Here is a 15,594-nt window from a genome sequence, read left to right as displayed (position 1 = left end):
TGTTGTTCTTGGTCCGATTCGTTGAAACCAAAATGATTCCAAATAACTGGTGTGCGTTTATCTCTTTTGTCAAACAGAGGTACCCATCCTGCAATTTCAAGCGTGAACGCATTTTGATTGCTGTGCTGTAGGGAATTCGCTAACAGTGTTTTCGGAGGGGCAAAGCGCACTGCTGAAAAATTAGTGCGCCAATCTGGATTTACTGCACAAGATAAAGTAGGACATCATTTCAATACGAGATACAAACAAATATTGTTTTTCTCGATTATCATTTTTTCATAATCATGGGAAGCAATAATTGTAATCATGATTCAAATTTAATTAATTGCACAGCTCTACTAGCAGAGACACTTGTGTCGCGCCTGCCACTAGGTGTAAAATAGGGGCCATAGTGACAGGCTGTAAAGTTGTTTATGCAAACAATTGCAATTGAAATAAGTTTCTTACAGAGGTACATTATATACTGTGTTGAGTATTTAGAATTTCAATACATTTCTTGGTATTGCATTGAAGCGCTGTGTTAGGGCTCAGACTTCCTTTCTGAGTGCCATCTTGTCCACTTTGAAGATGAAGCCCACCACAGCTGTGTCATCAGTGAACTTCACAATGATGTTGGAGCTGTTAGTGGCCATGCGGTCATGGGTGTAGAGTGAGTACAGCAGGGGACTCAGTACACAGCCCTGGGGAACTGCTGTGTTCAGGGTCAGGGAGGATGAAGTGGTGCCACCCAGTCTGACCACCTGGCTTCGGACTGACAAAGTTCAGGATCCAGCTGCACAGAGAGCTGTCCAGATCCAGAGTTCAGAGCTTCCTGTCGAGCCTGGAGGGAGCTATGGTGTTGGATGCTGAGCTGTAACCCACAAACGGCATTCTCACCTATGTGTTCCTCTTGTCCAGGTGGGAGAGGGCAGTGGGGAGTGTCAGGTCTATGGCGTCGTCGGTGGACCTGTTCTGGCGATTTACGCATTGAAGAGAGTCTATTGTGTCAGGCAACGCAGAGCAGATGAAGTTCCTGACCAGTTTCTTGAAGCGTTTGCTTACAATGGGGATCATGGCAACTGGCTGCCAGTCATTCAGGGATGTTGCTGTGGTGGTTTTTGGCACAGGGACTATGGTGGACATTTTGAAGCATGCAGTTATCTGCCTCAAACTGAGCATAAAACACGTCTAGCACTTCTGAGAGAGAGGCGGTGGTCTGCAGTGTTCTGAAATTATTTCTGTCTGACGGTCTTTAGTCCCTGCCACATGCCCCCAGTGTTGCTGAATTGTGATTCCACCCTGTCCCTGTACTGACGCTTGGCTGCTTTTATCATCTTCCATACTGTGTCGCCAGTGTGTTTGTAACCCGCAGTGTTTGCAGAGGCGAACGCAGTGTTTCGCACTGCTAGTGCTTCATGAACTCCTCTGTTTATCCATGGTTTTTGGTTGGTGTAAAGTTTAGTGGGAACAACATCCTACACGCTCTTGTTTTTTAAATCCCATAGTTGCATATTCACTAGCACATTATTAAATCTGATGAATGCCAACTTGAATATTATAACGGTCTGACAGAACAAATTATTTCTCCCAAATTATTTAGCATAACTGTTGTGACTTGAGATGTGTTTTATTTGTTAAAATAACTCTTACATTGATTTTACAGAAACAATTGGGGAGATGAAATACGTGACTGTGTCTGTAGGAAACATCTTCGTTATCACAGCTGTATGTGCAGGTGAGTTTAAATGTAGCGATATAGGGTGGTGTGCATCTCAGCAGGTTAGGGCTCTGTGCCCATGTCGGGAAGGTTGTGGGTTCGAATCCTATTGCTAGTAGACTATATCACTGTAAGGCCTTTAACTCCATCTGATTCATTGACGCTGTCTGATCCTCATCTCCTGTGACCCTGAAGAGGATAAGAGGGTATATAGTAAAAGGATGGATGGAAGTCAGCTTTGCAAGAAAAAAAGTGAGCAATAAAGCTGGAACTGTGAGAATTAAAGTCACAGTTTCACCGCAGTTCTTGGTCCCTCCTGGTGTTTCACATGATATACAATGATAGTTAAAAAAAAGAACAAGTGGGGGTCACTGGTGCACCTAGTTATACAATTCAATCACATTGCCTCCAAAAATGGTCACAAAATGCAACTAAATGGTTGCAGTCTAGAGCCCTGACCCCATGAAAACATATCATACTGGCCACCCTACCTAGACAAATCCAATCATTGTCCTCATTTTTTAGGGCCCCTGTCACTCACGGGCCCTTGGAATTGCCCTAACTTTCCCCTATGTACAGCACCCCTGAGTATGCATATCTGCACGTTAGGACTCTCTGCCCCTCATCAGAAGGTTATTGGTTCAAGTCATGTAGATAGCTGACTCTGCTCTCTGATTCTTACATTACTTTGAACAAAACCATCTGCTACATCATCAAACCACTAAACACATTTGTTTTATTCCTCGTGTGTGTCATTAATTACATGATGACTGACTATTCTTATCTCATTTCAGGTTCTCTCATCGAGTTTTCAGCAAAATTTTCCCCAACTTCAACTGATAAAGCACTATTTGGTGGCGTTTTGGGTGGAATCATATTTGTGTTCATCTTTTTTGTTATAGTTCGAAGTGAGTATGATTGTATAGATTTCAGGAATACTGGATCAGAATTAGGAGTAGATGTTTTTTTTCCATCCTACGTTGTATTTAAAAACAGAAATGTGTGACGAGGTTAGCGCTGCTGCTTCACGACAAGGAGGTCCTGGGTTCAATCCCGGGTCCTTTCTGTGTGGAGTTCGCGTGGGTTTCTGCCAGGGGCTCCGGTTTCCTCCCACGGTCAAAAAGCGTGCAGGGCAGGTTGATTGGCGAATCTATATTGGCCCTGTAATTGTGTGTGTGTGAGTGTGTGCACCCTGCGGTGTGTTGGTGACTGCCCAGGGTTGGTTCCTGCCTGCATCCATTGTTCCCGGGTTAGGCTTCGGTCCCCCCCGCGACCCCAGTTGGGATTAAGCGGCTACAGTGATGGATTCACTTTTAATCTGTATCAGTGGGCAGCACTACTGCCTGACACGTCCAGGATGCTAGTTTGAATCCCCCTCCTGTGTCTGTGTGCAGTTTTCATGTGCTCCCCATGTCACGTGGGTTTCAGTCCCCCCTCCTCTGTGTTTGTGTGCAGTTTGCATGTGCTCCCCATGTCATGTGGGTTTGAGTCCCCCCTCCTCTGTTGCAGTCTGCATGTGAGCCCCATGCCATGTGGGTTTGAGTCCCCCCCCCTGTGTCTGTGTGCAGTTTGCATGTGTTCCCCATGTCATGTGGGTTTGAGTCCCCCTCCTCTGTGTCTGTGTGCAGTCTGCATGTGCTCCCCATGTCATGTGAGTTTGAGTCCCCCGTCCTCTGTGTCTGTCCAGGATGGGTAGATGGATATGTATTAGGGATGCTCCTTTTGACCGTTTAACCGTTAACCGAAATAATTAATTTTGACCGAATATTACTATCAGTTAAACGGTTTAAAATGTTTTTATATATATTTTAATTATTAGTAGTAGTATGAAGTTTTGTGGCATCTCAGCTGAAGATCGCTTTTCACGTTCTAAATACACTGGGTTTGAATTGGCGACCGGGCACACAGGCTTAGCCCACTGAGCCATGAATACAGGTACGAGCTTTGCTGCTGAAAATGGAAACATTGGCGCAAAGCTTCAGTGGCAGAGACGTATCCGTGTGCTATATCGTAGCCGATCGGTGTAAACACTACCCAGACATGTGCTCTTGTTTTATTTCGGTTACAATGGGCATATTCACATATTTCTTTATCCAATACTAACTGTCGGATTATCATGTTGTTATCATGCGAATAGCGCAATTTGCAAGTGGGAAGGCGATCAGAGCTGCTTCGAGACGCAGACGCTTAAGTCAGTCACTCTTGTTCTTTCTATTCGTATCACGAAGCTATAAAAATATATTTAGTTTCTACCTATATATATATTTGAAAAGTAGACCGTCCAAGGTTTCTGAGGGTGTTTTTTAAATGTGTATAAAACCTCGCAGAGTTATTTAAATGGTTTGGCGAAATTTCTGTCAGATCCCGCCGGCGGGACCGCCGACCCCAGAGGAATTTAATATTCTAATCTAATCAGTTAACGGTTAATGTTCGGTTAACGAACGGCGGTTGTCGGTTGGGAAAATTAATCGAAATGAGCATCCCTAATATGTATGTATTATGGGATGTGTGACGTAACTTCTCCCCAGCAAATCCTTGTTACCTTTTAGTAACTCATTTAAATCAGGAAATTAAAGTTTGATGTACTTTTAGTTCTGCTAGTTCCAACACAGTATTCAAACTCAGAACCTCCAGGTGTTATGGTTGTGTACTGTAGGGTCACTGGAACAGTGGACACATCTGTTTTTCTACTCTGTGCCTGGCATGAATTTCATGGCTATTGACTCTGTTCTCACCTCCTTCCAGTTGTCCGCTTTGCCCTTCAGGGAAATGACACCTCAATGGAAATACGCGGCACCTTAGCAAAAATAACTGGGATTATAATTCTCTTCATCATGGTTTCATCCATAAGTAAGTCTGTGTATAAGTTCACATGTGTGCTGTTTGCATGTTCTCCCTGTATTTGCACTGGTTCCCTTCATGTACTCTGAAATTCCCCCCCACACTACAAAATCATGCATTTAGGTAAAATTGGGCCTAAAAATGGCCTGTTGTGTGTGAATGTACTGTATATACTTCCCGATGGACTGGCACCCCAGCACGGTGCCCCCGATGCCAGCTCGGATAGGCCACCATGACGCTGCACTTGGAATTTCAGAAATACATTATTTGGACAAAAGTATTGGGATACCTGCCCATTACACGTACAGGACCTTCTATGACATCCCATTCTAAATCCATAGGCATCAATATAGAATCGGTCTTGCCTTTGCTGGTATAACAGCTGCCACTCTTCTGGAAAGGTTTTCCTCTAGATTTTGCAGTGTGTCTGTGGACATTTTTGCCCATTCATCCATAAGAGCATTTGTGAGGTCAGGCACTGATGTTAGACATGAATTGCAATTTCCATTCTAGTTCATCCCAAAGGTGTTTGATGGGGTTGAGGTCAGGGTTCTGTGCAGGCCAGTCAAGTTCTTCCACACCAAACTCATCCAACCATTTTTTTATGGAATTTGCTTTGTGCATTGGGGCACAGTCATGCTGGAACAGAATAGGGCCTTCCCCAAACTGTTCCCGCAAAGTTGGAAGTATAGAATTGTCCAAAATGTCTTGGTGTGGTGAAGCATTAAGAGTTCCCTTCACTGGAACTAAATGGCCTGTCCCAGTCCCTGAAAAACAACCCATATCATTATCCCTCCTCCATCAAACTTTACAGTTGGCACAATATAGTCAGGCAAGTACCGTTCTCCTGGCAACATCCAAACCCAGACTTGTCCATCAGACTGCCAGACAGTGAAGTGTGATTCATCACTCCACAGAACGTTTCCACTGCTCCAGAGTCCAGTGGCGGCGTGCTTTACACCACTGCATCCGACGTTTGGCTTGGCCTACCACTTTGTGGCTGAGTCTCTCTTGTCTTTACACACTTCCACTTTGCAACAGTACCACTTGCAGTTGAATGTGGAATATCTAGCAGGGAAGAAATTTCACAAACTGGCTTATTGCAAAGGTGGCATCCTATGACAGAACCATGCTTGAATTCATTGAACTCTTCAGAACAACTCATTCCTTTACAAATGTTTGTAAACTTAACTGCATGAGTAAGTGCTTGATTTTATATATCTGTGGCAATTAAACACCTAAATTCAATGATTAAGAGGTGTGTCCAATACTTTTGTCCCTATTATGTATTTAACATGGATAGTTTCAATATAGTATGTCTTTATTTCACAGTTGATATGTATAGTATGGTATGTGTGATAAAATACTAAAGTCAGCTGTCCTTGTTACGTTTCCATAATCCATCTACATTTGGTTCATATCCTGAGATGTCCTTTAAGTACTTCAGTGCCCAACTTGGGATTCAAACCCAGAACCCCCAGGCGACAAGGGCTGCGCTGTGCAGGGATTTAAACACAAGACCACATTATGTCAATTTTTGCTTTTTGTCTGACATGAATTTCATGGTGACTGACTCTATTCTGACATTATTTTAGGTGTTGTCAGTGTTTTCCTGGCAAAATCTCACTCAGCTAGGAAAGAACAACTTGGAACATTTTTAACTATGTTAATGATTCCTATCCTCATGATTTTATTCCCAGGTAAGTATGTTTTTAAGTTTTGAATTTGTCTTAGGCTCCAGAATACTGGAGCAGAATGAGATATGGATGTATTTATTTGCTACATTGTAGTGAATTAAACACACAAATGTTGAACCTGATAATTTGTATGACATTTAGTACCAACGTGGGATTCAACCACAGAATGTTCAGGTGACAGGGCTGTGCAGTGCAGGGTTTTAAACACGGGATCACTGACCACATCTGTTTTTCACTCCATGTTTGACATGAACTTCGTGGTGACTGACTCTCTTCTTTCCTTATTCCAGTTGGTGTCAGTGTGTTTTGGATACTACATTCTCGAAGGACAGCTGGGAGATTAGAACTCAAAGACATTCTTAAAATCTGGGCATATTTCATTTGTAAGTACTGTAGCTTGGTTACACTAAACAAACACACAATCTGTGGTGGGTGAATGAGCATCAGCTCTGAGAGGCTATATTTACTGGAGGAAAAAATCCCAAGAACAGGGAAGGTAACTGTGGGCGTTTCTAAAAGGGAAAAGGCTGCAAGAAAGTTCACACCCAAAAGATCACTGCAGTTACACCAAAGCCAGTGAAGCAGGCAGTAGTTCCAGATCTCCCTCAGACCTGGTCAGGGAGGCTGTTTGAAAGGGAGCCCTGGTCCTGGGGAAGCGGCAGCAGCTATGTGATCGTTTGCCTCCAGCCACAGGTCATTCTGGGTGGGATCTTGCAGCAGCTTGCTGATTGGCTGTCCAAAACACTGATCCTGAAGATTGACAGGTGGTTGCTGTCCATGGTGCTGCACCGAGCACATGCCCACCAGTTATTAACGGCGCAAGCTGAACTATTTGCCAAACTTCAGACTTTTAGCAGATCTGCTCGTTTTGGCAGTTATCTTTCCTGTCACATCAGGTTGAGAATAGTTAAAAAATCTACAGACTGGGACATATTTATTTTGTGAATTCTTGTGACAGGTGTTATTAAAGCAGGACAGTCCTGGCAAAGCAGGATGTCTAGTCACCTAATGTAGGCCATAAAGCCCTTGGACTAAGTTATGTTACTGTGGCTTATGCTTTTTCTGTAAAGGTTTCTTGGTACTGTTAGGTCATTTTGTTTAAGAGAATTTCAATATAATCTTGCCATTTGAGTTTCTGTGGTGTAGGGGCAGAAAGGTTTGTTCAAATGTATCATTTATCCAGATAGCCTATTTGATCATTAATCTCCATTGTACGTTTCCTGTAGTTTAAATCCTTTCCTGTAGCCTTAGATTAAGGGTGGTTGTTGTATGAATCTCTGAGGTCTGATGACTGTGAGCACAAGGCTGCTTCTCTACAAATGGACTGTGTTCATGCGTCCAACATGTAATCTGGACACCAGGGGGTGTTTCTCAATATCAAGACCGCGTGAATGATTATTGAATGATGGTTGACATAAAACAATGCAGTAATAGAAAGGTTACAGTAATATTTATGCTTATCCTCTTCTAGTCATCTCCTGACCATGACAAGTAAGTTCATTTCAGTTTTGGCAAGAGTTCATATTAATTAAAACAAACATAGAGCATGTGGACAGTGGGGCCCTCTTTGGGGGGGTTTCACACAATACACACTGTGTATGTATAGCACATACGTCCTGGAGCGCCAGCACACATAATGGAAACCTCCTCAGCAGAGCCCCACTGAAGCTCCACTTAGGGGGGTCTCCACGATTGCGATGCTTCAGCTTTGTCATTGCTGGGAGAATAATCCAATTGCCGTCACTCCGGGGCCCATTTAAAGCTCTGGGCCCCAGCCAACTGCCTTCCTCGTTTGTCCTGAGGCAGCATCTCTGCTCACATGTTCACTGTCTTTGTGACTGTGGAATCTCACGTTCCTTGAAGTAACTTGGAAATACCTTTCAGTGCCATTAATTTAGCATTTTTAATAATGGCTCCAAAATGTAGTGCCCCCAGTACATAAATAGTAAATTTGTCCATACAGAAGCATAAATTAGATGGTTTGTATAATATATTATATAAAAAGGTCTAGATAGGAAATGACTAAGTAATTTGACATGCCAAGTGTACAGTTGTTTAGAAACTGGCAATGAATAGACTTTTATGTTGTTGTTCAGGCTAGCAGACTGTTATGGACTAAGGTTTGGGGGCAAGTATTATTTTCACATTTTTACATTTGATGGGGATCTTCCAAGCCAAGTGGCGCATAGTGGCGCAGTTTCATCCACCCCATTCCTAATGTTGCTCGCGGGGAAAAATACAAACACACAAAGGTTCCACATTTGCATTGCTCCTGCAATGCAAACCGAAAGACCCCTACTGAAAATTTTCAGAGATTAGGTTGAGGTCACTTTGGCCCCAAGGTTGATAATCATTCATTTCACTGGATAAAACTGCAAGCATTCAAGAGCCAGGGAAAGGTTAACGGGATCCAGCGACTGGATTGCCTGATTAGTTTTTGATTGGTTAGATGAGTCTTCTGGCCCAGACCCAGGCACATTAACATACTGTACATAACCTCACAGTGCAGTTGAGCCCTGGGGATGGCAGGATTTGTCTCAGGGGAGGAAAAGCCCAAGGACACTTTGTTATTTAATATCATGTTATATCTGTATAGACTGATGAGAGACTGAGGGTGTCTGATTTGCTCTGTTTACCTTACAGATAATCGCAAACTGTTTAACATGCTGTTACTTGCTATTTATTCCCAACTCTTTGCCTGGATGCAAAACACATTCATATTGGGTGAGTTTCCTGCAGTTTTCATACTTATTATTTTGTTAATAACTTCTACTGTGGAAGGAAAATTGGACATTGGTAGGCCTGGGAGGGATATTGGGTCTGTTATGTCTTAGGCCTTACGCAAGAAGAGATTGTTTTGAATACTGTGTGATCTTGCTTCGTGATAGCTGCCTGCAGTTAGTTCCGCAGACCCTGAAGAGAGATCGGACCATGGAGAGGCAGACAGTGGAGCAAGGGGGGGGGAGGGAGAAACCACCTGCAGGAAGAGACTCGAAGCTACTCCAACTGGTGCACAAAGAATTATAGCTTTATAAAGTAGTCGCAGTAGACAATATACAATATGTTACACGGTAGTGCAAATGTATAAGTGATCATGTTAATTATACTAATCATATGTTAACCGTGTATTTGCAGTGATTCAATGGCAATACATCAATGTGTTAATCATTAATCAATGGAACACCCAAACATTAACAGTGATTCAATGTCATATAATCAATATTTATATACATATCTCAAGTAGAGTCTAGAAGTCGAGTAAATTCAGCAAAATGGGTGGACTTTACCTTGCTACCAAGGTGAACCAATAGAGCAGGACAATTGTGTTTGTTATACGTTTGAGCTCAGTTTGTTGGTGTTTTGTGACCAATCAGGACTTAGAAGTCCTTATAGGGAATTGGGAGTTATGGTTTATCAACTGGTTGCTCTTTTTGCTCGGGGTTACTTGGTACCTGGTACCAGAGTGTGCTTGAAAAAAAGGTATTACTTTACTATCAACTGAGAGGTCTAGAGTCTTATTAACAGAGAGGTTTATTTATAATTTATCTATCACACTGCATATTGTGGTAGAGTGGCTCAATGGGCACAGCTGTGGCTTCACACCAGCAGCGATAAGGGTTTGATTCCAGAGCCCTGATTGGCCAAAAGTCATTAAATCTGACTTATGTGTGGGTCTGGACAGCAGGGGGATGGATGGATGGATAAAACTTGTCTGTGTTCACAGTTCAAGTGGTTTATGACACTGTTTGCATTAATGTTACTGTCTGTGTAATTGTGAGGGTTGGGGTCATGTGACTGGGATTGTGTGAATTTTACTTTTGTAAGGAGAGCAGAAGGAAAAACAAGAACAGTTTAAATGAGCTTTGATTTTTGAAGCAGAAACAATTGAATTTTATTTGTTTATTAGTCATAGCATGTGGGACTAGTGTGGACAAGTGTACAACCCAGACTAATTTGATCTTTCTGTTTTCAGGATATTCAATTCTGATTACATTAGCTGCTTTTGGAATATGTGCCTGCATCTGTGTCAAGTATTTTGTCTGGTATCTTGCTAATCGTAAGGACTCTGATACATCTTTGAAGGGGGTTCACTGTAAGTATTAAATTTTCTATTAAACTATGATCAGTTCTGTTTGGCATACATCCTTAACATACCTACAATCAGTGCATTGGTAGTTACTTAACACGGTACCTAACAAGGTATATCATATATGCTATCTCACTGAACAATTGCAACTAGAAAGTTTATGTACTTCTTTCTACCGGTTGTTGTGCTGCTTGGCTAGTTAGCTGCTCAGTGGTTTTCTTCAATATTGGCAGTGTTCTCACTCACACTGCAGTGTATAGCTAGTTAGCAGTCATTCATAGTAACAAGCATAATAACAGGACAGACTGACTATGTGTAGTGACTGAGTGTGTGACAGAGAAAATCTTTTGTGTGTTATTTAGAGGGAAAATGTGATTTAGTGTTCGAGTCGCATCAAAAGTAGCTAAAAGTTACAAAATAAATTTTAAAAGTAGCTAAACTTGTGGCTAATTACTTTTTGTTAAAAAAAGTTGCCAGAGCAGTCTGAAAAGTTGCTAAAACTAACAAAGAAATTGCTAAGTTGGGAACACCAAAATCACACTGCTGTTCAGGTTCAGTATGTGTGATGACAGTCTGCTCATCCTACAAACTGACCTATGTTACAAACAAATATACTTCTCATCCTGGAAGTAGAACCTGAGTTCTTTATCTAGGACTATGTTGCTATGTTATTAAAGTTTATCATCATTAATGGTATTTTACTGGTAAGTCCTGGTGCTTTGGAGGCAGCCACGATGAGGCATAATAATAATAATGAATACTTTATTGATGCTGTGGGGGAATTCTCTCCCCCCCCCCCCCCCCAACGTGCTCTCTGTAGGTGAGCGCAAGCTGGCTGTGAAGGGCAGCCCCCCCCATAGCGGCACCCAGGGAGCTGGGGGTTTAGGGTCTTGCTCAAGGACCTGCAGACGTTCCCAGGCTGGGCGCGATCCTGTGACCTTTCAGTCACATGCAGAAAAGCTTAGATTACTCAGCCAGACTCTGCCCCCAAGCCCTTTATTTATTCAGCAACCAGAACTGTCATAGTTCTCCCATCCATGGTCCCTGTGTTATTTGTTTTTTTGTACTTTTAATTTGTATCAGTCTTGTATTTCCAGTATTTGATTAGTGTTCTCTCTCTGGTTTAACCTCCCTAGTTCTAGTTTCATCTGTTTTGATTGGTTGTTCGGTTAATGCTTCTCTCCCGTGTCCTCATTGGCACAGTCTCGCTTGTGTATTTAACTTCTTGGTTCATTGGTTCATTGGTCATTGGGTTAGAATGTGTTCAAGTTACTGTCTTGTTGCTGCACTGTTTGGCTTTTCTAGTTCTGCTCCCTGTGTTGCTCTTTTTCCCCTTGTTACCTTTTTGATATTTTTGTAGTTAGTTCTTGTTTCCCCCATTTGCTTTCATCTTCTTGTGGTCCTTTATTTATTTATTTTGCCTTCCCCATTGTTCCGTTCCCTAATAAACCCCTGTTGTCTTGTGAGCCGCCAGTGGATCATCACCTTTTCCTGCCTGCGCCATGCCGCGATGGCTTGATAGAAAACACTGGAAATACAAGACTGATACAAAAAACCAAATCCTATCACAGGGAGGGGGTATCATCAACACTAGGGAAACCAAACAAAACTCGAACAAAATCCAGAACACACAAGTCTGGGATGTGCTAACTTCAAACCCATGACCCCCGGGTTTACATACTGAGCCACACGGGGAAATGGGGAAGGGTCACAGAGGGCGGGGTCAGACTGTGCAGACCCTGACACCGGAGCTTGTATAAAAACTGCAGGGGAAACTGCATGTCTGGTTTGCAGTGAAATTTCTCTGCCTCTGGAAAATAGGTAGCACGCCTGTGTGCATAGGGAAAATATCTGTAAGTAATCCCCCACCCCCCCCCCAATTCACAAGCACATTTACGGAAAAAGAAAACATACCATACATATTCCATTAATGTGCAAGTTACTGTATATATGTGATGCCAAACTATAGATCACAAATGCCATGGAAAACTTTCCCAGCTTTGTCCCTGCCAGACTGGAATAAAATAAAATGTTGGAAATGCTGAATCAACTTAAAATATTTGAAGTAATCGATCGCACTAAATATTAGAAGCTGCCTCAATTAAAACATATAAGAGAACTAGCATATTGACAAAGTATGACGTATGCTGTTTATTGTAAATGTGTGGAACGCTAGTTGACAAAAATGTGCTAATAATTTGTTGCGAAATAAATAAAATAATGCTTGCCAAGTAAACTTGTATCTCCAAAAGCCATGTCGCTTAATCTGAGGTATGTTAGTCTGTGGTAGCACTATTTTGGAAGATGAAGCTGCACAGAAAAAATAAAACAAAGCTGTTGTTCATTCAGTGTGCTCTTCCATTCCAATAGTTGAACATAATTAGTTTATTCATTTAAATGTAACTGCCTTACGTTTATACTGTAGCTGAACCTGTTTTTTACAGGTTAGACTGAATAAATTTACACTGAGGTAATTTAGAATATTTTGTGATCATTTAAAAATGTTTAAGTTGATTTAAAATTTCCAACATTTTTTTCAGTGCACGTCTGACATTAAATGATGGGCATATCATGCACTACCTGCCGACTTGCTATGTGAGGGCCCTGACATGCACTGATTACGTGATCAGCCGTAGGTTTAGTATACCTGATGTTAAATGACAGGGCTGTGAAAGAGCCAGAGTGCTCTTTACGCTGCCATTCAGAAATGGCTTCTATCCAAGGCCAATGAATAATGAACATATGGTGTAAGGAGTACAGAACATGGATCTCTGAACAATGGGAAAGAATGACATGGTCTGATAAGTCATTTCCTACATCTGGATGGGTTTACATTTATAGAAACCCAAAGCACACCATCGGCCCACAGTGTCTGTTGGTGTGGGCAGCCATCTTGTGGGAGTCTTTAGGTCTGATGATGCTCTGCATGGTCCTATAACAGCCAAGGAACATGAGGGCTTTTTACAAGAGCAACTATCCACTCTACTAAGATATCATGCCAAAAAGTAAATAGAGAGATAATGATGTAAATAGAGAGATAAGACCTATTTTTTGTTTATTTAATATGTTGTTTACATGTTTTGATGTTTTCAGATTTGGCTCAGAAAATCCTTCTAGGAATTTTCTTCCTGCTTCATCTAATATTAGGTTTCCAGTATCTAAGTGTGATTATAGAAAATGACAGAGGTAAGGAAAACTTTTAACTGTAAGGAAACTATTTGTCTTAAAGAGAACTTTGTTGTTTTTGGTAAATGGTTTTTCTAAATTCTTAAAATCAGAAATTTCGGTTTGTGATGCAAATAATAAAGTTTTGTAATAATGTCTGGCATGAATCCTTATTGAATTGTATTTTGCTTTAAATAAAAATATTAATTTCAATGTATTCCATACAGAATTGTTATTTTCAGGCTGTGCCTTAAGGTAGGTATTTTGTTTGTATGCATGTATGTATAATAATAATCTCTATTGTATTAAAAACTAAAATTTATTTTGACCACAGGACGACCTATAAAGATGTGCGAATATGTGTTCATCAACATTCTTACTCTTACATCATGTTTTCAAGACTGGAAACGGGAGAAATTTCTTGGTAAAAATCACTTTTTCATTTTGACATAATAGTTAAATAGTTTTATTGGTTAAACTTTTAAATCAACTTCTGTCTCATGAATGTGCTTGTAAAACCATATATGCATTTTCTTTATATCATGTACCGAATCAAATGTTATTTTTAAAAAGTGCAAAGATAATATTAAAAATCTTTCAGGTCTTGAAAAGAATACACTGATATGGCTGTTTAAATGTATAGACAGAGCTGTATAACTAATGCTTTTCTCTCTACTTTTCAGCTAAACAACGTAAATTTCTATATTTCTCAGGGGCTTTTGGTCTCCCTCTCCTGAATTCTGTTGCCCTGGCTGTAGCATTAAAACTCAAAGCAGGTAAATACACTAGAACTTTCAGAAGTTCCTCCTGCAAATGTCCTTTTTATTACATAAGCTTCCTCTAAACAATGCAGCTAAATTGTACAAACCCTTTATGAAATACTATATGGATTCCTGTGGTTTGATATCTGTCACTTACTGCTCATTTACTGACCTCAGTTCTCAGTGATTGTTGTGATGATGTCATTTCAGACACAGGAAAACAGCCAGTGGATTTACGGCTGATTGTCCTGATTTCTGGGTCTGTCTTCCTCTTTAGCTGGTTTGTTATACAGATGTCTGCATACTGTAAGTATAACAGAGATATGATGCATAACTTACCATAAAGGCTGAATATGTGTACTGGGACTTTTCTAGCATGTTGACATTACTGTTTTGAGCTCTTGCATAGTTGTTTCTTTTATATTTACAGGGTTGGACAAAAAGATACAGTGAGTAGACATTTTTGTTTGTAATATAAGTATTTTTTTCTGAAAAAATGGTAGAAATGTATAAGAAACCCACCCATCCATCCGTCACAGTGAGCCTGGCACCTGTCAATGGAAGCACACTGGAAGGGGACACCCTGGGCAGGATGCCAGTCCATCACAGAGCAAACACACACATTCACATGCGAGGGGACATTCAGAGATGCCAGTTGACCTGACCTCATGTTTTAGGACTGGAAAGAAAACAGAGGACAGTGGTACCTCAGAACAAAGTTCGAGTTCTGATCGAATTTTCCCCATAAGAAAAAATGGAAGACCAATTAATTGGTTCTCGGCCCCAAAAAATTACACTTAAATACAGTATGTTTTTTTTAGCATTTAAACACAAAATGAACTGGATAAAACAAGAAGAGCATATACTGTACTAAACACATCTAAGCACATTTATAAAAACAGTAATTTGTAAAGTAAGAAAATATATTCAAACAATTTGTTCTGCCCCTGTTGTCCGCTCCTTCCGTGTGCCACGCCCCCTCGATAACCCCGTGTGGAATCCCCGTGTGATCAGCTGTTTCTTGTCATTGTCATTAGTCCTCTGTACGTATTTTGTCCGCGTTTCAGTTTGTTTCCCCAGTCCGGTCATTGTATTGTCCGTCTGCGTTTTGCCTGCCTTACCTGTAATTAAACCCCGTATTCGCCGATACCCTGACGCCTGCGCCTTTGTCTCTGTTCCGTCCCCGCTCGGCACAACAATATTATTATAATTAAATGTATTAATGGTTTATTATTAATATTAAAATAATAAGAAATATTTATTTTTTAACGTATTTTATTATATAATAATAATTACTGTTACTGTATATCATTGTCTAAATGTATTTTTACTGTCTAAATATATGTA

The 15,594-nt window shown here is 41.0% G+C and overlaps 1 protein-coding gene across 1 annotated transcript in view; it reads left to right on the top strand.

Annotated features, from left to right (window-relative positions):
• LOC140593641 (uncharacterized) overlaps nt 1-14,189 on the top strand; it is a 29,455-nt gene extending 15,266 nt beyond the window's left edge. The window contains exons 6-15 of the mRNA XM_072718687.1: nt 1,643-1,714; nt 2,491-2,604; nt 4,442-4,546; nt 6,133-6,237; nt 6,525-6,617; nt 8,878-8,958; nt 10,208-10,327; nt 13,415-13,507; nt 13,714-13,910; nt 14,170-14,189. Coding sequence (XP_072574788.1) covers nt 1,643-1,714; nt 2,491-2,604; nt 4,442-4,546; nt 6,133-6,237; nt 6,525-6,617; nt 8,878-8,958; nt 10,208-10,327; nt 13,415-13,507; nt 13,714-13,745 — 815 coding nt within the window. The 3' untranslated portion in view covers nt 13,746-13,910; nt 14,170-14,189. The remainder of the gene's footprint in view (nt 1-1,642; nt 1,715-2,490; nt 2,605-4,441; nt 4,547-6,132; nt 6,238-6,524; nt 6,618-8,877; nt 8,959-10,207; nt 10,328-13,414; nt 13,508-13,713; nt 13,911-14,169) is intronic.
• Nucleotides 14,190-15,594: the final 1,405 nt, after the last annotated feature.

The sequence above is a fragment of the Paramormyrops kingsleyae genome, chromosome 12 (assembly GCF_048594095.1).
Source record: "Paramormyrops kingsleyae isolate MSU_618 chromosome 12, PKINGS_0.4, whole genome shotgun sequence".
Taxonomy (NCBI): Eukaryota; Metazoa; Chordata; class Actinopteri; order Osteoglossiformes; family Mormyridae; genus Paramormyrops; species Paramormyrops kingsleyae.
Note: the sequence above shows the minus strand (reverse complement) of the source record. Positions and strands in the feature narration are given on the sequence as shown.